At 34.9% G+C, this 23816-nt stretch overlaps 1 protein-coding gene and 1 long non-coding RNA gene across 2 annotated transcripts; one reads left to right on the top strand and one right to left on the bottom strand.

Moving 5' to 3' along the window:
* The first annotated feature begins 201 nt into the window (after positions 1-201).
* On the top strand, positions 202-21734 carry LOC122020094 (ribosome-binding ATPase YchF-like). Its single transcript, XM_042577849.1, has 11 exons — positions 202-489; positions 705-893; positions 2437-2490; positions 9192-9302; positions 9396-9458; positions 9589-9843; positions 16519-16665; positions 20745-20772; positions 20866-20936; positions 21231-21290; positions 21395-21734. The coding sequence occupies exons 1-11, from the start codon at positions 277-279 to the stop codon at positions 21461-21463; spliced, it is 1260 nt and encodes a 419-aa protein (XP_042433783.1). The 5' UTR covers positions 202-276; the 3' UTR covers positions 21464-21734.
* LOC122020095 lies at positions 10901-20476 on the bottom strand. Its single transcript, XR_006122096.1, has 2 exons — positions 20324-20476; positions 10901-11036 (listed from the first exon to the last, which is right to left on the bottom strand). It is a non-coding gene; the product is annotated as an uncharacterized LOC122020095 (long non-coding RNA).
* Positions 21735-23816: the final 2082 nt, after the last annotated feature.

The following is a 23816-nucleotide window of genomic DNA, read 5'->3' as shown; positions in this document are numbered from 1 at the left end:
ATTTATTTTTTGATTTAAATACATAAAATTTATAAAAATTTATTTTTTTAATATATTAAAAATAAAAATATAAGTTTTTCATAAATCATTAGTTGAGTTTGAGCTGCAGTTGAACTCGATAAATTTTTTAATAAATAAAGTTAAATAAACAATTTAAAAATGCTGTTTAGTGTCACGTGAGTTACATGCGTCGCCTATCTTGAAGATCCGTCTCGTTTCCCTCTTTCTCTTACCTGCGTGGCTGCGCGTGTGCTGAGCAGCTGCTGGCGGCCGTCGATGGTGGCGGCGGCGAGGGTTTTGGAGTCTGCTATGCTAGGGATAAGCCGTACCCCGTTCTCTTCGTCTTCATGCTTCTACGGATACTCGACGCTGCTATTCCGATGCCAGTGGCCACGGTTCTATTCATCTGGCTCCAGGTTGAGCATGAACCTCAGGGCTGGAATCGTTGGCCTCCCCAACGTCGGAAAGTCTACCCTCTTCAATGCCGTCGTAAGCTCCCCGTTCATACCCATGCACCGTATTCTTTTGTACTTGCAATCCCTTTTGCTTTTTGGTGCTGGGAGCCAAAAATAGATAGCCTTTTGTTATCAAAGAACAGTCGAAAATGAAAAAGAATTCCATTTTAAATCACAATTGTGAATGAGTATGGTCTTTTTTGGTAATTCTGATTTAGGTTATCTTACGATTTGATGCCTTGTTTTCAGGTGGAGAATGGGAAAGCCCAGGCCGCTAATTTTCCCTTTTGTACCATAGAGCCAAATGTTGGCATAGTGGCAGTCCCTGATCCTCGATTGAATGTACTTGGAAAGCTTAGTAAATCTCAGCGGACAGTTCCAGCGTCTGTAGAGTTTGTTGACATTGCTGGCCTTGTCAAGGGAGCAAGTCAAGGAGAGGTAAACAGTTTGTTATTCTGTTTATTGTGTTGGTAAGTCACTAAACGTATTGATATAATTTTGTGCTTAGGTTGGTTCAAACCTATTACTAACTGAGTTCATCTTCCCAAAACAACTGAAATTTTGCTAAAGAAAAGGACTTACTTTTAAATCATGTATCTCCCAATTTTTAATAAAGAATGAAGTTGTCCTAATTGGATACACATTCTTTTTCATAGTTGTTATGTATTAATTTATGTTGAATGTATTAAATGTTACTTTGTACTTTGTAGGGAGCATGATCCAATATGTTACTGTTGTTTTTTAGTCAGTGATAATCTGTTTGTATGTTCTATTTTCTTGATTGTCCTAAACATATCAACAATTATGTCCACAATTCCTCATTTACTTCAAAAGATTTCTTTCTAAGAGATAGTGACAAAGTACAATCAACTATTAATAAAAGGTTCATTCAATTCCCACTGGAATACTTCATTAGGTTCTTTCATTGACTGATTTTAGTTTAATACAAAAACCTTGGCCGCATTCTAACAATCTATTTCCCATTTATGATCTTCATTGGGTAGTAAACTTGGTGATTAAACTCACGAGTAGGCCCATAAATTGAGCTTGATTTTTTAGTCAGTATGGACAATGCACTAATGTTGATCAGTTAAAAGGCAAACCTAAAGTGTTTTTTGATGTCAGTTATTTAGATTTTGGTATACTAGTGATTATTGTATTACATTGAAGGTATAAATTGACAAGGTATTTCCAAACTTTTTGTTAAAATAAGTAATATATAAATTATACTTGTTTTAAAAATTTTTTTTTGAAGCACTAGGTCTTCTTGAATGATTAGTAGCATTTTGTAGATATTCTCGTTTATCAGTGTTTAATCTGGATTTGGTAATTGAAAATCACTTTAACATTTACTTTAAGTCTGTTTATATAACTTACTTGGTCCAATCTAATCCATACTGGTCGTTCATGTCTGAGGAGGAGTCTTTAATAACACAAGTAAGATTCTCCTAATCACTTATGCTTTTGTTAAGAAGCCACTATCCTGTAAAATTTCACATAGTATTAGAGTAGGAGGTCCTGATTTTTTTTTTTTAAAATATAAACCTACCAGTTCAGCTGAGTTAGTCTACATGTTGGATCTGAGTACCCCAATCCACTTTTCCTTATGTGAGTTAGTGTATCAATAGTAAAGTATGAACTCCTTTCCTAATATCGTGAGTTTATGGGATAAGTGGTCATTTGCAGTAAGCCTTCTCAGTTTTCATATAAATTATAGTATGGAATTGTTAGTTTGTGTTTTCTTAGTAACTTCATAAACCAATTCCTGTATCTGCAAGTTAAACAGTCGCTGTAAAATGCTAATTTTCTGAACAGGTGTTTCTTCTCCATCAAGGACATTCCTGAAGTTAATTGTAAATAAAATACAGTGGCGGACTTCCTGATCATATTTAATGAAGTTTCTTTGCTTTAAGAGTTGATATCAAGTAACTAAAGCATTTTTTAACTGGACTTTACCATCACATGTTTTATGACTTTTCAGGGTTTGGGCAATAAATTTCTTTCACACATACGTGAAGTGGATTCAATACTACAGGTTCACATTTCTGGTTGTTTTTTCAGACATTTTCTGTTTGTCTGTATACTATTTATGTTAGTACATTTAGTTGCTCATCTTAATATTACTTACGAATCTAGTGTTCTATTAGACCACTGACTACATTATCAACAGTGAAGTTACAACATCATGATGCTGTAGGTCCCTTGGCGGCCGGTTAGAGAGGGGTGAATAGCCCTGCAAAATAAAACGAACATTCCTCGAACTTTTACAGCTTAATTAAACTAACACTTGCATAAATAAAATAAAAGACTGAAAAAGAAGTAAACTAAGAGTAGAGGCACGAAGGAGTTACTTGGTTATAACCGGAGAGGTTGTTAATCCAAGAAAGTTAAAAGCTCAGTAAATATCTCCTTCAGGCGAAGAAGTCTCTTACAGCGTTGATGGCTCACAAACAAATAATAGAACAAACTAAAAGTGTTTACAAGTGTTCTTCAGTGTTGTTCTCAACCATTTGGACTAAGGCTGTATTTGTAGCCCTGGTCGGGGCGCCTGGAACCTTCCAGGCGCCTGGGAGGGGATAAACTTTTATCCCCGTCACAACGGAACATGTCACGTCGCATTTCGAATAATTTTATGCTTCGAGCGCCCGTAATGGTTTCGGGCGCCTCGGACAAGTCCAGGTACCCTGGACCAGCTCGGGGTGCCTCGGACCGAAAAATCAGCTTTTGTTGATTTTTCGGTCCCGGTGTTCCGCTCGTCTTGGTCCGGGTCTTCCGCTCCGGTCCCGCTCGCATATAGGGGTGAGCAAAAATTCGGTAAAACCGAATTAACCGAACCGAACCGAACCGACCGAATTTAGGAATTCGGTTCGGTTAATTCTGTTTTCGGTTTTTTTTCTAAAATTCGGTTCGGTTTTCGGTGAATTCGGTTTGGTTTCGGTTTTAAGTTTTGTAATTCGGTTAAACCAAATAAACCGATTAAACCGAATAAAAATATTTATTAATTTTTTTATTTAAAAATATAATAAATAAAATAAAATCTCTTCTTCTTTTTTAATTAAAATCAAATAAAGTTTTAAAATTCGGTTAATTCGGTCAAAAACCGAATTAACCGATCTTTTATCGGTTCGGTCGGTTCGGTTTTTTTATAGAATTCGGTCGGTTCAGTTGGTTGAAAAAAAAATCGGTTTATTCGGTTTTCGGTCTATTCGGTTCGATCGGTTCAGTTTTGACCGAATGCTCAGCCCTACTCGCATAGGTCCTAATCTTCCGCTCCGACTCCACTAGCTTGGGTGATCTCGGCCATCTGGAATAGACCTCACCCGAACCCAACTTCCGGCCTTCTAGCAATCTTCCGCTCCGGCTTCTCGTTCCTTGGAATCGCCGTGTGCTTCCTTCTCATCCGCCGGTGTACTCTTCCGCAGCGGCTTGTCCCTCGGACATACCAAGCCTGTCGGTTCTCTCCCATGTCGTTCTTCTCGCTAGCGTCTTTTGCTCGTCTCCTCGTGCAATCTTCCACTCCGGCTTCTCGTCCCTCGGAAACACAACACGCTCCCTTCTCGTCCGCCCACGTACTCTTCCACAACGCCTCGTCCCTCAGACGCACCGAACCCGTCGACTCTCTTTTGTGCCGTCCTTCTCGCTAGCTGCGTCTTTCACTCGACTTCCTGTGCTCCTAAGTTCCCACACACTTTGACCAGGGGTTAAATACTAATAGGACCTAACCTGACTTGGTTGATCACATCAAAACCACCTTGGAGTACTTACAATCTCCCCCTTTTTGATGTGAGCAAACTCAAGTTAAGCTAGGGTAAACCATAAACAAATAACAATTATAATTTTTGCAAGTTAAAAAAATTTGTACTAACTACCCTCCCCTAAACTTAATATTTACTACTTCCCCTTTTATTCACATTAAAAATGGGTACTTTTAAAATGACTTTGGAAAAACTAACTTTAAAGTCTAAGGGAAAAACAAAAATATGAAAGGTTAAGTTTTAAAAACTTTGATTTTTTTTTTAAAAAAACTCTTTTAATTGTTGAATTTTTGGCAGAAAAGTTTGCATTTTGATAATTAGTTCATAAAAATTTTCTAACGAGAAAAAAATTGTTTAGATAAAATTTCACAGAAAAATAAATTTGCTAAAATAACTCTAACAAATATGATTTTTATTAATTAATTTTTTAATAATAAGAAATTTTGACAGACAATTTAAAATATTTTTATAACTATTGAATGCTTAACAGTTAGTCAATTAAATACTTATTTCAATAATCGACTTCCAGGCTGTGGCGAGGCACTAGGCCTTCTTAAATATTGAAACCACAACCACTTTCTAGACAAAATCTTTTAAAGAAATTGACTATTTAATTTTCTCTCTGAAAGCCCTAAGTCCAAAAACAATCATCTTAAGCATATTTTTGGAACCCAATATAAGTTCTTTCCAACTGAGTTAATTAAAAATTTTCGAGGAATATACTTTTTAGACAATTTTCTAATTTTCTCTTTGTAATATCTAAATTTTCAATTTAATCCTTTATAGTTCCTGAAAGTTGAAGCAGCCAAATTTAAACATGCAAAATTGTTTAAGTTTTCTGTTTGATCCTTTAAATTTGCATTCTCAATTTTCAATTTTTCATTTTCAGTTTGAATCTTGTCGCGATCTTCTAGTCTACAAGATATAACTAAGGTTGATTTTAAATCCTTATTTTCATTATCTAATTTACAATAATTTTTTGATAATAGCTTTATAATTTCAAACATTTTATTCGGAGGTAAGGATCGTACTTGACTTACCTTATTGATCTCAGAATCTGATACTCCCCCTGTAGAGCTGCTTTCTTCTGATGTTCCTCCTCCTTCATCGATGCTTTCTTCCGAAGAATCTCCCCCTTCATCAATGCTCATCTCGGATGAGCTTTCTTTTTCTTCAGGTACGTACTCGGCTATAAGAGCTGTTCCGGTAATTTCCTTAGTCTCGGATTCTCTTGATGATGACTCGGCGTCCATCGAGGAATTGGATTTATCTTCTTTAGGTTCTTCGTAGAGTTTCAAGAACTTTTCCCAAAGTTCTTTTGCACTCTGATATTTGCCGATTCTATCGAGATATTGAGTTAGTCCATTGATGCTCCTCAAGTTCTTTTCCTTCTTTGCTTTTGGGCATATCAAAACTATACTTAATTGTTAGTAAAATATTAAAATCGATTTTAAAATATACCTCCATTCGACGTCTCCAAAACACGAACTCCTCCTCGAATACTGGTGGGTAGATGCTTGCACCGACCATTTCTTGTGCTTCAGTCGGTGGATAGTCCTTCTGAAATGACCTCGCTCTGATACAGTTGTAGGTCCCTTGGCGGTCGGCTAGAGGGGGGTGAATGGTCCTGCAAAATAAAACGAACCTTCCTCGAACTTTTACAGCTTAATTGAACTGACACGTGCATAAACAAAATAAAAGACTGAAAAAGAAGTAAATTAAGAGTAGAGGTACGAAGGGGTTACATGGTTACAATCAGGGAGGTTGTTAATCCAAGGAAGTTAAAAGCTCAGTAAACAGTCTCCTTCAGGCGGAGAAGCCTCTTACAACGTTGATGGCTCACAAACAAATAATAGAACAAACTAAAAGTGTTTACAAGTATTCTTCAGTGTTGTTCTCAACCATTTGGAGTAGGGGTATTTATAGCCCTGGTTGGGGCGTCTGGAAGGGTTCTAGGCGCTTGGGAGGGGATAAACTTTTATCCCCGTTGCAACGGAACGCGCCACGTCACGTTCTGGATAATTTTCTGCTCCAGGTGCCCGAAAGGGTTCTGGGTGCTTGGAGTCCGGGCGCCCTGGACAGGTCTAGTAGCCCTGGACCAGCTCGGGGCACCCCAGACCGAAAAATCAGCTTTTGTTGATTTTTTGGTCCCGGTATTCTGTTTCGTTTCCACTCGCCTTGGTCTGGGTCTTCTGCTCCGGCCCCGCTCGCATTGGTCCGGATCTTCCGCTTCGGCTCCGCTCGCTTGAGTGATCTCGGCCATCCGGAATAGGGCTCACCCAAACCCAATTTTCGACCTTTGAGCAATCTTCCGCTTCGGCTTCTCATCCCTCGGAATCGCCACGTGCTTCTTTTTCGTCCACCGACGTACTCTTTCGCAGCGCCTCGGCCCTCGGACGCACCGAGCCTGTCGGCTTTCTCCCGTGCCGTCCTTCTCGCTAGCTGCGTCTTTTGCTCGTCTCCTCGAGCAATCTTCCACTTCGGCTTCTCGTCCTTCAGAAACACCGCATGCTCCCTTCTCGTCCGCCCGCATACTCTTTTGTAGCACCTCGTCCCTTATACACACCGAGCCCGTCGGCTCTCTTTTGTGCCGTCCTTCTCGCTAACTGGGTCTTTTGCTCGACTTCTTGTGCTCTTAAGTTCCTGCACACTTAGATGCAGGGGTTAAATACCAACATGATCTAACCTGACTTGGTTGATCACATCAAAACCACCTTGGGGTTGGTTTGGTCTGTCTGCAGTAGTCAGGCATAGCAGCGCCGTAGCACAGCAGTAGCACCAAAGAAAAATCAAGGAAGCTCGTAAAGAAGTTATGTTTGAATAGGTCATTGGAGGCGCCTCCAATGACCTGAGGCGCCTCCCATGGCACTGATCCGATTCATATTTGTCGCGACCTCTATCCACTTGAAGCGCCTCTAACAGCTCTGAGGCGCCTCTATTAGCTCCGAGGAGTCTCCAATCATCTTCGAGGCGCCTCTAATGGTCGAAACTTTATCTATGAAGCTTATCTGCGCGAGCGTGCCTCCATCTGTTCCAGGGTACCTCAAATTAGCTCCAAGGTGGCTCGAGCACTGTTCATCCGAGATTGACGTTTTGCAATTAACTCATGCAAAAACAAGTTAGTCCAATAACAAAAATAACATGTAAAATAGAGTTAGCACATTAAATAAAATAAGATTATGAGTTAGATCCTGTCTTACCAAGACAAGGATGTAGTCTTGGTCTCAATCTAGATTTCCAAAATGGATTTAAGTTGGATTAGCGCTTATGAGACTCGACTAGGTTGACTTAAAATTAAATTAAATTAAAACCTCAATTAAAATTTAATTAAACTTAATTAAGACTTAAATTAAAAACTTAATTAATATGCGATAACATCTTCTACTTTTTTTTAGGAATTTAAGTGGATATTGGATAGTGGATATTCCAAACACATGACTCGAGATCACACCAAATTCACTAAACTAAAACTCAAGAGCCTACGAACAGTCGCCTTTGGAAATAACGACAAACTTAAGATAATCGGAATAGGTAGTATTGAACTCGAATATGATTTCTTTATTCGAAAAGTATTATTTGTCGAAAATTTTAAATTTAACTTAGCATTAGTCAGTTGTGTGATTTTCATTATAAGGTTAAGTTTCTATCATTTGAATGCTTGATTAAGCACACAAACAACCCTAACACAAAACTTAAGGGTTTTAGGCTAAATAATATCTATGTAATTAACCTAACTAATTCGTCACTTAAGTGTCACTTGGCTAATGCAATTCCTTTCTCACGTGCATCGGTCATACATAGCTTCATTTAGTTCTGATAAGGATCCTTACAATTAACACAAGAAACTAATATATCTTAGCAAAAATTTAACTTTCAAGAAACAAATACAATAATAACAATGCAAAATCAATTAAAGACATCCTATGTTCCATAAGTAGCCAAGTAAAATCTAATCATTTCAGAAACCACGCATCTTCTACTAACTGATTAAATCAATTGAATCTATATTAATAAATTCTAGTGGACAACTATATCCAAGAACTTGTACCATAAACCATCAAACAAATAAACTTCTCAATGTCAAGTCCAATCACAGACATGCAAATGACTAGCAATATATATTAGTGTTAAGCTTGGGCCAGTGAGCGGAGGCTATCTTCAAAATTATGAAATGATTTTTAAGCCCGAGCATCCTTAAGCAGCTTTGATGTTGATGACTATAGATTAAATTGCTGCTACCACATCACATTTTAATAAGAATCTGGAAAGAATGATAAAAGGGCACCCTAAGGATTTCATAGGCTTTGAGTTGCATGATCTTTACGTTCATAAATTATTATCACCGCTCAACTTTTAAATCCCTAATAAGACTGATTAATGGTATCAATATCACTAGGAATGGCTCCAAAGTCTACTAGTTCACCTAGAATTCAATTGATCAAGCTAAATGGTGGAGATCAAGCAAATGACAACATTGATCAAGTAGATTGCAAGGAGATGGTAGTGTAGATTGAGCTAAGATAGAGTTTGAGAAGAGTCATGGATATTGAGAAACTTGTGGTGGAGATGGAGTAGAAGGTGTTGGAGATCAAGAAGAGGGCTGTGGAATCTGGTGAGACCAAGAAGAGTGTGATTTGAGATCGAGGCGATGTTGACTTTATTTAATCAAGTTAATTATCTTTTTTTTTTTTTTGAAACTACATGGCCCATGGTTTGTTTGGTCAAAATAAGTCCCTATCCCAAGTTGTTAGTGACCAAATACCAGAAAAGTTATATGCCAATTTTTCCTGCAATGTCAAGTCTTGGTTTGTAACGTGAGTGTCAAATTCCCTTATGAATTAACTAATAACTTCTCTTTCTTTTTGGATCAACTGAATACTTTTAGCATGGTTCTTTCAGTATTTTTTGAATGGATTTTCTTCATATTCTGCATTCCTCAAGTATTTTTGGATGGGTTTTCTTCATGTTCTGTGCTTCCCAGGTAGTACGTTGCTTTGAGGATAATGATATTATACATGTGAATGGGAAAATAGATCCAAAATCAGATATTGATGTGATCAACTTAGAGCTAGTATTCTCAGATCTTGATCAGGTTGACAAGTTCACTATATGTATTGTTTTGCTAAGTATCTTGCTTACTTTAAGAGCTGAATGGACTCTAGTTTTATCCTTGCAAGAATTGCAGATTGAGAAAAGGCTAGATAAGCTTAAGAAAGGCAAAGCAAAAGACACACAATCAAAATCGAAGGTAAATCACACTGATAGCCAGTTTATTGGTTGAATCTGAGATGTATTTTCTTTAAGGTTTACTTAATTCAAGCAAGTCTTTTATTTTTCTAATATGATTCTATTTTCTTCAATTATCATGGCCATTGCAGGAGGAGGCAGAGAAGTCTGGATTGGAAAAAATTCAGAAGGCACTTATGGATGGAAAACCTGCACGATCTGTTTCTTTAACAGAACTGGAGAAAGATTCTATACGTCATCTCTGTTTGCTGACTATGAAACCTGTCATATATGTAGCTAATGTTGCAGAGTCTGATCTTGCTGCTCCAACTAATAATCCTCATGTCAAGGAAGTGACAAAGCTTGCATCAGAATTACAATCTGGCATAGTGACAGTATCAGCACAGGTTTGATACTAGTAAATGTGCATTCGTCACCTAATTGAGGATTTGTTTTACCTTCTTTCTTGAAGAATTTTTGATTACATGTTCCGTATTGTTATTTATTTTAGAATGTCAATCTGTCATAGAATCTGTCCTCTACTTTTGACAGGTGAACATGCTTTAGCATGTGTGTTATTCACAATCTGATGAACCTAAGTAAATTTAAAATTTGTAGCTTTGTTAATGAACTTATATGTTTCTATTAGGGAATGCGGAAAGATAATGCTACAGAAAATTCATATGTTTTTCCAATTTCAACTTAAATTTTCCAATAGCATATATTTCATTTAACTTCCATCAGAAACAAACAACATGATGCAGAACGGGGACAAACAAACTAACAAAGATAATCAATAAATTTTATTAAATTGAAAGATGAGATAACAAGAAGAGTTGGGGCTTCTTTCAAAGGCCCAATCAAAAAAAAAAAAAAAAATCTTATTCCCTGCAAATTCGATAAGTAAATCAGTAACTATTACTAAAATAACTTTTTTCCTTAAATAATAGTTGAACTATGAGTTAACTAAAATAAAATCTTACAACTTTTAAAACCCATAAATTTAAAGCTTTCTGATTCATAAAACTGAATTTTTCTGCATCACAACAACAAGACTTAAACCATAAGCCCAACTGTTTGGGTTTACGAATGAATCTTTTCCAAATTTTGAGCTCTATGGAAAGTCATATCTTTAGTAATATTAAGATGTGTATCTTTCATGCATTTCCAAAAATCATTTCCTGTTGCAGTAAGGAGATTATTCTTGTTATCTACTTGAATCTCCCTATATTCTATCTTACTACCATGTTAGCATCCATGAAAGAATCCTGTTTTCTTTCCCATTATATAATTTCTTGCAATTACTATATGTATCCACTTGTAATAGTGCCTTTAGCCCAACTTTTTTTTTTGAAGGAAATTTAGTATTTCTCAAATCTGACTGGTATCTGAGACTTGAGCCTTCTCTCTTCCTTCTCTGCTTCGTTCTCATTGGAGTTCATTCTTGATCAGTGCCTTCTGTTCTGATACATGTTTGAGGGCGGTGTCATCTGCGAACATGATGTTATGAACACCCTCCTTGCCTTCCACATCGCTGTACTGACTGTCTTTTCCTCTCCATCAGTTTGTGAAGATTTTTTCTCTTCCCCTTTCAACAATCCTGTTACAACCACAGTTCACTATGTCCACTTACGAAATAACTTTTTTTTATATAAAAGAGGTACAATTCAAAAGAAACTCTAGATCTCGAAGCTGCCTTTGCATCGCTGTCAATCACTCCTTCGCAAAGACACTCATTATTGGATTCTCCGTCAACTTGTTAACCTCTATTGTTACGTAGTTATGTTATTCCCTTTGAAAGTTTGCATGTTGTACATCTATGCTACTCTCTCAAGATACTGTGGCCCTTAATCCATTCCAAATTCACTCTCCCTCCTGTTCATCAGTTTATCTTTTGATTACTGGATTTTAAGTGAGACTACTATCTTCCTCTTAACAACTTGATCTTTTTCTACTGTCTTCTCACCAGATGTCAGTGGACGAAAGCGGAAAACTGGTAACTCTGTACTTTCTACGACCTAATCCCAACTATGACCTTGTTAAACTATTTTAAACTCTGTTAAAATGGGACACCTTTCGTATTTTGTAGAACAAACTTGAAGTCCGTTAAAGTGTCGTCATTTGAGATAAAGTAGGAGTAAATGCAGGAATTCTACTCTCTTTTACATGAGTAAATGCAGGAACTTGGCTTGTTTACTTCGCTGATTATTTTTTCTTTTCCCTTCAAATGGAAATGCTGTTACTTTACTCTTTTTCTGTTGTGCTACATTTTCATCTATTTTTTCGTTCAAATGCTAGTATCTCTGTAAAATGGGGGAAATTATTAAGGATTCTCCCATCCCCTAGGTAATCCTTGACACTAATTTTTTGTCCGTAATTTTATTGGCTATGATTATGAACTTATATCTACAGATTTTTTTTGACAGGGGAGTTAAAAGGAGATCATTCTGCTAGTTAGCCACCTATTTCACCTTTTATTTCAATTTATTATGGTATTTTACCTAACAACATTCTTACCTTTCATGTTGGAGTGAAAAATGAGAAATATGAGAGGGTGCATGGGGTTATGGGTTTGGAACAAAAAATGAAGAAGAAAAAACTATATTTGATTTTGCGATAGCATATGATCTTATATTAGTTAATACATTGTTACGTCCAAAAGTGAGAATAATAAACAACAAATTGACTTTCTTATGGTTAGGAAGAGGGATAAAAAGATTTGTAAAGATTGTAAAGTCATTCCTAGAGAAAGCTTAAACATAGGTTACTAGTGTTGGATATACGCTTCAATAATAGTATCGATAGAAGGAAAATATACATGACTTCTAGAATTAAGTAGTGAAAGTTAAAAGATGGGAAGCAAAACATATTTAAGGAGAAGATAAGAGTTCATTATGTGAAATATACATTGACTCTAATATGAGATGATATTAAAATTGAAAATAATAGCTAAGAGTATACTCGATGAGTCAAAGGGACATGCACTACCATGTAAGAAATCTTGATGGTGGAATGAAAAAGTACAAGAGAAAGTGAAAGAAAAACAAACAACCTATAAGGAATTATATATTTATAAGAACAAGGAAAACTTTTAAAATATACCATAGCAAAAAAAGGCTAAAAAAGTCGTGAATGAAGTAAAAAGTGAAACTTTTGAATGACTATATCGAAAATTGGATACCAAAGAAGGAGAGAGATATTTATAGAATAACTAAAGTGAAAGAGAGGAAGGCAAAAGATCTTATCCAAATAAGATGTATTAAAGATGAATGTAATAGAGTACTTAGTAAATGATGGAGAAATAAAAGAACGGTGTAATTTATATTTTCATTAACTTTTTAATGAAGGTTTAGGTGACTAACTTAACTTAGGTAATTTAAGTAGGTCAAATGAGCATAGAAATTTAAATTTTTATCGTAGAATTCAAACTTTAGAAGTAGAACAAGCTTTAAATAAGATATAAAATGAAAAAGTCATTGAACCAAATGAAATTCTGATAGATATATGGAAGTGTTTAGGGAAATAGGATATTGAATGACTTACAAAATTAGTTAACATGATATTGAAAATGAAAAAATGTTTGATCAATGGAGGAAAAATACTCTAGTTCCTTTATATAAGAACAAGAGAGACGTACAAAATTATGCAAACTCTAGGGGTATTCAACTATTGAGTCATACCATGAAACTTTGGGAAAAAATAATTAAAAAATTAAGGAGACCACAGTGATTGAAAATCAATTTGAGTTCATGCATAAAAGGTCGATAATAAAAGCTATACATCTTCTCAGGCAACTAATTAAAAAGTATCGTAGCAAAAACAAGATTTACACATGGTAATCCTTGACAATCATTTCTGTTTGTAATTTTATTAGCTATGATTGCGAACTTAGATCTACATATTTTTTTGATAAGGGAGTTCAAAGGAGATTATTCTTCTAGTTAGCCACCTAATTCACCTTTTATTTCAATTTACCATGGTATTTTACTGTGACAACATTCTTACCTTTCTTTTTTATATGATTACTTATGACAATTAGACGTATCCACATGTACAAACGAGAGCTATAGCTTAGAATTGTTGAACAATATTAGTATATATGCATCTCAAGTAAGATTAGATAAAGATACCAAATTAAGGTTTTGGGATGATCTGGATGAAGTATTACAAAATATTCTACCAAATGAAATGATTTTAATAATAGACGATCTAAATGGGTATATTGGAGTGAAAAATGAGGAATATAAGAGGTTGCATGAGGGTTATGTGTTTGAAACCAGAAATGAAGAAGAAAAAATTATATTGAATTTTGCGATAGCATATGATCTTATACTAGCTAATATGTTTTTTAAGAAAAGAGATAAACACTTGGTCACGTTCAAAAGTGGGAATAATAAATCGCAAATTGACTTTCTTATGGTTAGGAAGAGGGATAAAAGATTTGTAAAGATTATGAGGTCATCCTTGAAGAAAGCTTAACTACCCAACATAAATTACTAGTGTTGGATAAATGCCTCAATTATAGTATCAATAGAAGAAAAATATACACGACTCCTACAATTAAGCGATTGAAGTTAAATGATGGGAATCAAAACATATTTACGGAGAATATAGGAGTTCAAACATTACGTGAAATATATGGTGACTCTAATATGATATGAGATAAGATGATATCAAAGTTGAAAATAGTGCCCAAGAGTGTGCTCGGTGAGTCAAAGGGGCATGCACCACTAAGTAAGAAATCTTGGTGGTAGAATGAGAAATTATACGAAAAAGTGAAGGAAAAACGAACAATCTATAAGGAATTATATATCTGTAAGAATGAGGAAAACTTAAAAAATATACAATAGCCAAGAAAAATGCTAAGATAACAATGAATGAAGTAAAGAATGAAATTTTTGAATGGTTAATCGAAAATCGAATACAAAAGATGGAAAAGAGACATTTATAGAATAATTAAAGTGAAAGAGAAGAAGACAAGAGATCTTATCCAAATAAGATGTATTAAAAATGAATGTAATAGAATATTCGTAAATGATGGAGAAATAAAAAAGCGGTGGAATTTATATTTTTATCAATTTTTTAATAAATGTTTAGGTGACCAACCTTACTTAGGTAATTTAAGTAAGTCAAATGATTATAGAAATTTAAATTTATGTTGTAAAATTCAAACTTTAGAAATAGAATAAACTTTAAATGTGATGTAGAGGACCAGATAATATTCGATAGAGGTATGAAAGTGCATAGGGAAACAAGGTATTGAATGACTTATAAAATTATTTAACATGATATTGAAAACGAAAAAAATATCTGATTAATGGAGAGTAAATGCTCTAGTTCCCTTATATAAGAACAAGGGAGACATACAAAATTATGCAAATTATAGGGGTATTAAATTAATGAGTTATTCCATGAAACTTTGGGAAAGAGTAATAGAAAAAAGATTAAGGAAGGAGATCATGATGACTGAAAATCAATTTGGGTTTATGCTTGGAAGGTTGACAATAGAAGCTATAAATTTTCTTAGGCAACTAATTGAAAAGTATCGGGAGCAAAAGGAAGATCTACACATGATATTCATTGACTTATAAAAAGCTTATAATAGAGTGCTAAGAGAAATTATATAGAAAATTCTAGAAAAGGGAGGTGTTAGTGTAATATATATTTAACTAATTAAGGATATATATGAGAATGTAATGATCAGAGTGAAAAATTTTGGTGGATTAATTAAACATTTCTAATAAAAATAGGGTTATATCAATGATCAATTCTAAGTCCCTATCTTTTTATACTAATTATGGGCGAACTCATTGGACACATTCAAGATGCAGTACTGTGGTGTATGGTGTTTACAAATGATATTGTTTGGGTAGATAAGACATGTGTAGGACTAAATGTTAAACTAGAATTTTGGCAGGAAACACTAGAAGTGAAAGATTTTAGGTTTAGTAGAGTAAATAAAGAATATATGAAATTTAAATTTAGTAATACTAGATGTAATGGGACAATTATTAAGATAGGAGATGACGAGTTGTCTGAGACCGAGAGTTTTAAGTGTTTAGGATTATTTTTGCAAAATGATTGAGAGATTGAGAGAGATGTCTTACATAGAATACAAATATGATGGTTGAAATAGAGAAGAGTGTTGGGTGTTTTATGTGATTGTAAAATACCTTTAAAATTTAAAGGAAAGTTCTACAAAATGACGGTTAGACCTGTTATGCTATATGACGTTGAATGTTGGGCTATGACTCGAGCACATTAGTAGAAGATGAGAGTTGCAGAGATGATGATATTAAAGTAGATATGTAGACATACGAGCATGAACAGAATAAGAAATAAGAGCAATAGAGAAAAAGTATGCATTTATTGAGGAAAGACTCCAAGAGACATGTTTAAGACGATATAGACATGTAAATGTTCCAGTTAGATAATGTGAAATTATGACAAATATGCGCATCGAACAAGAAAGAGAAATATAGAAAAAAAGACTTGGTTAACAATAATAAAATAAGATAAAATTTATTTAAATATAGATGATGATATAGTAGGTGATAGAACCCAATGACGTAGAAGGATCCATATAGCTGATCTCACATAGTGGGATAAGGCTTGGTTGTTGTTGTTGTACTCTTCTGCCAATCTTTACAGGTGATCTCTATTGAATGTCGTATGTTAGTAATAAAAAAAATGTGTCTCATTCATGGGCCTCCAATAATGATTACCCATTGTGTGAACAGCGTGGTGCGTAGCCATGAATTGTCACTTGTGAAAATCATAGTTGTCACTTCAAATCCGGAAACAAAGCAGCTACAACATTTTTAGTTTTGGCAGTCCACTTCAACTTCATTTCTATTCAATTCTCAATTCAGAACCAAGAAAAGGGGCAATAAACCGAAGTCTCTCTTTTCTTGCTTATCTTGATATTATGAACTTTTTGAATTAGATATAGGATACACATCCGAATCTGATCCATCCTTATATGTATATATTACAATCTAACTGCCATTGCTCTTTCCATTTATGCTGTTCCTTTTGGACTATCATCAGGTGAATTCTGATGTGTTGATTTTACATATTAGGTAGAAGCAGAGCTTACTGAACTGCTACAAGAGGAGAGAGTTGAGTTTCTTAAGTCCCTTGGTGTTGATGAAAGTGGTCTTGGTAATCTGATAAGAGCTACATACAAGCTTTTAGGGTTGCGGACTTATTTTACATCAGGGGAAAAGGTGAGCTTTTCTTATAAAATTGATCAGTTCTTTTTCGTTGCTTGACTACTGTTAAAGTGGGGTGAATTATTAAGGTTACCTTCTTGGTAGCCCCCTCTACTTGATATAGAGTACTATTGTTATTCTTTTACATTTACACCTTTCCAAATGGTATATTTACAATTGACACTATTTTGTTTATATTTGTTCCTAGCACTCCTCAAGCTATGTTAAAAATATTGTAAAACACTTATTATAAATATACTCTCAATTTTAGGTACTCTCATACTTATGTTCTATTTACTCCAAAGCGAGGATGAAGAACAACAAGGAATCAACGGTTTCCTCAGGGGAAGGGAAGAGAAAGGCGAAGGAAAATAGATAAAAGAAGGAAACAACAAAGGATGAGGGAAAGGAATTCTTCCGGAGGGGAGACCGCTAGAAGGAAGAAGTCAGTCATGGAGCATCATGACAGTCGTGTCAGACGACACCGTAGGCTGGCGGAGTGTGACGTTGGTGACAGTGTTGCTGCAACTGAGCATAGAGATGTCGTGCTACCTGTGGCAGGCGAAGGAGGTGACAATTTCCATCACGTCGACACAGGCGGCGATCTCTAGCACGAGCGAGCGCAGAGCCTGACAATGACCGACGGTTTGTCTTGGGCTTGTTCTTAGACTCAGCGGGGCGGTTGCTGGGTTGGTGGCCACAACCTGGGGTGTCGGATCCTCCGTCCTCGCTGTGGTTGTTGGCGACAGCGACGACGACATTGTTCTGTGTGCGTGGGGGTTAATGGGGAGTGATTGGTGCTGAGGTTGGGGTTGTGGAGGTGGAGTATGGGGGAGGGGGAGGCGAAAGGGGAAGAGGTGGCGGCGATGATTGAGTTGACTCTAGAGATGTGGAAGCTGACTTGGTGTTGCAGGCAGAATGCTATGGCGAGAAGTCCAAGGAGAAGGTGTGGGAGATCTTGAGGTTGCACACGGTGGCATGGAGGAGATTGTCTCATCTCTCGCTTCCGTTCAATTTTGAGGGGACGAAAAAAGGGAAAAAAATAAATGGATTTGAAATCCGTTCTCAGCTATTATTTTTATATGTAAATAGGCGAAAGGATCTTGACTCTCGTATAGTCCGTCCTTTTCTAATCCACGCTTCGGAGTAAACAGGGCATTAATGATGTATTGGCTGATTATCATATAAAGAGGTGAGAATCTCCATGGACTGCCCTTTTTCAGAACAACTGTGATTTATCCTCTTGCAGAAAGGATTGGAAGCATCGTGCATGGTAGCCGGTTCATCACAATATAATTTCATTGACTCACTAAGAATATTACCTTGTTTTTGAACCTAATAAGCTTACATGTAGTGTGAGGGAATGAAGATCAAGCATGTTTTCCTAGTTGGAAAGACTGACACTCTACTTTAAGTTAGACAGACTAAGAACCATCTTGTGTAGACTTTGAGGTTTGGATGGTCTAGACAACTATGAATTTGAAGTGGAGAAGAATCAACTACTAGATGTAATCCATGAGATTCATAATGTATGGATCACCTTTCCGATCCTTAATTTATAAATATGATTGAAAATAGAATCAACTTAAAGGTTATTAATTAATTTAGTGATTTTATTAGTTATTCATAGATAGTAAATTGAAAGAATATGTAGGCATAAAATAGAGAAGAAAATAGTAAAAAGGAGTCATCTTATCAACACATTTCACAAATGAGAGTGACCTATTTGTTAGAGTGGCATGTATAGGATGCAAGACATATGCTTAAAGGCTCTTGATTCTAGAATCCAAATATTTGATCCAGAAGCATGTATCATGCAAGCATTAAAAGTAGCATTCTAAATTAAGGGTGTCACAGTTTAACGGTGCATTCTAGACAGCTCTCCATTGAAGTAGTGATTTATAGTCAATTGATATCCCAACAGTGTGATTAGTAGTAAAAGGCTTGCTGCCAAGGATACCATCACAAGGACCATGCTTAGGGCTTCTAAACAAGCCAAGATTTGGGGTGTTCAAGCTTGTTTGATAAGGTAACCGAGCCAAGCTGAGCCTAAAATGAACCAAGCCTTTGAAATGATTATTCAAACTTGGCTTGGTTTATTTTTGATGAGCTTGGGCTTGACTTGAGCTTGGTTCGTTTAGATGTTATCGAACTTTCAATTCAAGCTTGACTTGAGTTTGGTTTGTTTAGATGTTATCGAACTTTTAATTCAAACTTATTTGAGATTTTTGTTTATTTGATTGGTTATTGAGCTAATGAGCTTGATAATTTAAACTTGTTTGTTTATTTTAAAAGTTTTTATTTATTTATTTAGTATGTTGACAAGAGTTTTATCAATGAATATGATTCACGAATATTGTTCACAAACATTGTTCACGAACATGAACGAGTTGAACACATATGTGTTCAAGCATGTTTGTTTAGTTTAATAAGTTATTCAAGCTTGTTTATTTAATTGATCTTGTGTGTATTGAACAAACATAAACAAGCTCTTACCAAACCGAACACTAAGTTTGCTCACGAATGTTCAGTTCATTTACAGCCCTAACACTGCTTCTGGTGAGACATACTGTTGTGCTAGGAGAGAGGTGATCTCATTCCAAACCAAAAGAATCCGAATGTGATAGCGTGCTAATGTTACTGTGATTGCCAGAGGAGAAAAGACCGGAAATCATCAGAAAACAACTTTGAAACAGATGTTGAAGGATTTGGAAGCTTGAAAACTGGGAACAACTTTACTAGGACTTGTTATCTCTTCCTACCATACATGACACAATATGACATGGATATGGGTATGAAAAATGAGCTTGAGGATCCGCACTTGTATATGGAAGAAGAACCATAAAATGGGAGATAGAAGATTGAATGAGGAAACTTACCTCCTCACAAAGATATTAGGTTGCATGAGGGAGCGACATCATCTGACAAATCGCCTAGGGGGCGTGCTGGAATGGGGATTAGGTAGTGCAAAGCAGAGGACCGGAGTAGAGGACCAAAAGTGAAGGTGAGTGTGAAATTATGTTTATAAAACTCATGTATGATATAAGATATTTAATAACTTATGACTTATTATAGAACTTATATATTATATATCTTATAATTTAAATATAATGTATATAACTTAAATTAGGATATATAACCTATATATCTTATTATAAATTAAATTAATTCTTATTTTAAAAAATATTAGATAGATTAATTTTTGAACTTAAATTATGTTAATTTGGTTAATAGATTAATTATTCTGCCTATTAATTTGTGTATTAATTAATTATTAAATGGATTAAGATAATAGATTTATTTTAAGTATATTGTTGTTGTATCTTTGTGCCTGTACCCTAACTTTTGACTCATCTTAGACGAAGTCTCTGTCTCTTCACTTTGAAAAATTATGTCTGATGCTTGGATCTATAATCGTATCAGATATTCATAACCAAATCCAAGTAAATAGAATAAGTTCAGAAGCAAATAACTAAAAAATTGGAAAATCAGATCAGCAACTGCTTGCTGCAGACATACTGGTTAAGGAGAACCAGAAAGAAATCAATTAATTTACTGATGCTGGGATAGATTGAAATTGTGGGCATCTGCTATAGGAGACCCAGAAACAGAGAAATCTGATGATCTGGAAAAAATTAGCAGTAAAAGGAAAGGCTAGAAAAAAAACTAATACTTGATGTAGAAATGTGGTAGCCACTTGCAGCAAATCTGATCTGCAGAGATGGCAAATCTGAAGAAATCAGAAGAGTTTTGGGTCACTGATGACAAACTGTGAGCTATGAGGAAGAAAAGCAGCAGGAATGATGGAAAGTGAGCTAAGAAAGAAAAGAACAAGAGTCCTGCGCAAAGGGAGAGGAATATACTAGATCAGATCTGGTCCGTGCTAGGAGTTGATCAACACAATGCTCTGATAACATGTTAAAGCGGAAAAAATAATTATTAGGGTTCCTCCTAGGTGGTCCCCTCTACTTTAATATGGATTACTATTACTATTCTTACGGTTTAGATTCCTTCTGTTGATATATTTCCAGTTAAGTGCTATCTATTTACAATTTGGTCTCAACAATTACTTATGTGTTCTTGTTTTGCCACAGGAAACAAAAGCGTGGACAATTCTTGCAGGTTGGTTGTGTATGGTTGCTAAAAGAAAGTTCATATTTTTTGGTCATGTCAAAAATGATTCCTAGTGATCATATTACATTCTTCACCCAACAGGCATGACTGCACCTCAAGCTGCTGGAGTTATACACTCTGACTTCGAGAAAGGGTTCATTCGAGCAGAAACTGTAGGTTGACTGTATTTATTCCAATAAATTAATTAAGTCAAGCATCTACCTGGAATTCAGGATGATAATGTTCTTTGTTAGAGAGCAATCATAGCGATACTGATGTAGTCTGCATAAAGCATAGGGATAAAAGATGCGTGTATATAGTTGACTCTGAATAGTTGGGACAAACATGACATGCATGATCTTAGTGCTACATCATCATAATTCTTCTCTTCTTTCGCTAATTGGAAGATGGTTTCACCATCATTGTTGTACTAATTTCCTTGCTAATGAAGTATGGTACTTTGGCAGGTCTCGTATGATGACTTTGTGGCAGCTGGCTCTTTAGCAGTTGCCAGGGAGAAAGGAGTTGTAAGTTCAATACATTATTCCCCGATTCGTTATGTTCACGATATTAATGCTTAATTTCAAAATACCGTGAATCCAAATTTTACAATCCATTTCTCTTGATGCAGCTGAGATCAGAAGGAAAAGATTACATTGTACAGGAAGGAGATGTTATGCTTTTCAGATTCAACGTTTGATATTGATGATGAGCCTTGAGTAAACTCTTCTCCGGTCTTTCTTATATGAGATGATGTTTCTATGCATTTCTGTTTCAATTTATATTTGCTAAAGTTTGAAAATCAAAGAAGGGATTTATAATTCAAATAGAAGATATATTTTGTTTGTTGGAGATGTAAAATTTTGAGCTAAGTTGCTACTACTTTATATTCTTTCTACACATTACGATCAACTACGATTGGTCGTCAAATATTTTTGATAAATGCAAGGGATTAAAACATTGCTGTTTCATATGTTTTGCATTTAAGGTGTGTTTGTGATTGACTAGCTTAAACCCTTGTCTAGCTTTGCTTTCCTTCAATTTGATTTGCTTAAACTAGTTAAACATCTCTACATGTCTAGCTTACTTGACTAGATTGACCTATCTATTTCGCTTTGCCTACTTAGCCTTCTTGGTTCACCATGCTTGCCTTTTTAGCTTAGTTTATTGGCCTACTCCATTTGTTTTGCTCAACTCACTTGAATGTGGCCATCCTCCTAATTTTCTTACTCAATTAAGTGAAAATAATAAATATTCTCTAGAGTAGTGTAATGAGCAATTAAATAAAAAGACAATGGAAATACGAAAATTGGCATTTTAAATTTATTTTTGTATTCAAATCTAACAGTATATTATTTTATAATTTGTAAGGAATTCAACAAGTGACAAAATAATTTATTTTTAAACAAAGCAAGCTCTCATATTAATCCCATATTTTCTATCAATTTTACCTCTTCAAACTGATTTTAAAATCTACAGATGTTTATTCAAATATTGATACAATTTATATTTAGGTGGTTATATTAATATTTAGATGGACTTTTGAATTGTTTTTTTTTTAAATTAAGTCAACTAACAATATTATTCAAATCATGTAGTTGATTATGTGATTTATTCAAATCGCGTAGGTGGGTTTGGTAATTGGTTTTGTCTAATGGGTTTTGGATTGTTTAGATCACGTAGTCTTGTGTGGATTTATTTTCCATTTTATCCCTCTTAAAATGTGATTGTCTGAAGCATGGATGTGGTTTATGCTGATACCGTCTGTCTCGCTCCTGCTTTCATTGGCGAAATCAAAAACTCTAATTCTCACCGATAAAATCGACCTAAATTTCTACGTTTTATTCCATCGATCCGTCTTCGTTTAATGTTCTCCTGTAAGAAAAATAAAGGCATCCATAATGTTATAATATTATAACACCTATCATCTCATCAAAAAGTATGAAATTCACTGTTACATAATCATTATAACAACATTCTTCTTTCACTTACATCCCTTTTAATATTAACATGGGTCTCACACCATCTACTCATTCAAAGGTTTGAACACTCTTTTTTCTCTCTCTTATGAGTGAGCATTATAATATTCATTCACAATAAAAAAAAATATTAAATAAATATTATAATATTTATTTAACACTCAATTGAGATGCTCTAATACGTAATAAATGTTGGAAGATATTACATATTATCTGTATGGTGGAAATTTAATTTGCGTGCGTGTTCACCAGCAAATCCCTTCGTTTTTTCCGTATGGGGTAAGATGTGTAATAAATGTAGTTCCAAAGTTTTAACAGTCTGCATGAAAAGATTTCAACGTTTTAGCAAAGAGCATTAATGCCAACTACTTAAAAGTACTTGACTTTTAAATTTAATATGGAGCAATTTTGTTTTCATCTATTTTTATAGTTTTTTTTTCTTCAAAATATCGCACTCTCACCTTACTTTGCTTGTTTCATTTTCGCTAATACTAAAAATATTTAAGAATCAATAATCATGAATTCCAATCAACTGTATCACTAGTGAATATTTATATGCCTTGGATGCACGATCACACACCTTTAATTTTATATATACTCTGAGCTGTCAATCGATGTGGCAAGAGGGTAGACCTCCCTGTTAGAGTATATACTAAAAGTCTAGTTTTTGGTATAAATATTTATCTAGAAATAAGAATTACATTGGTCAAATGACTATATTTATGATAAATATAGTTGTTCAATTAATTTATATTGTAGATAACATGGTGTGTGGTGTCACACACAGAAGATCATGTTATCAGTACCTTATAAATTATAAACAGTATCTCACGACCAAGATAGAAAGGAACAAACCATTGGAAGGTCGTAGTGTAATTAGGTATTAGTTTATCTTAACTATATAATTACACTAGTACACTTAAAGTGTATTGAGTAGGACCATTTGAGGTCGTTACTTTTATACTGACTTAATAAAGGAACAAAGACCTCAGTTATTATGGAAGCGTGTGCTCTTAATCCTAATATAATAACAAGCACATATATTTGATATTTATTTCTTTAATTTATCAAAGG

Source organism: Zingiber officinale, chromosome 9A (assembly GCF_018446385.1).
Source record: "Zingiber officinale cultivar Zhangliang chromosome 9A, Zo_v1.1, whole genome shotgun sequence".
Taxonomy (NCBI): Eukaryota; Viridiplantae; Streptophyta; class Magnoliopsida; order Zingiberales; family Zingiberaceae; genus Zingiber; species Zingiber officinale.
The sequence above is the reverse complement of the archived record's forward strand: the minus strand, read 5'-3'. Positions and strand labels throughout refer to the sequence as shown.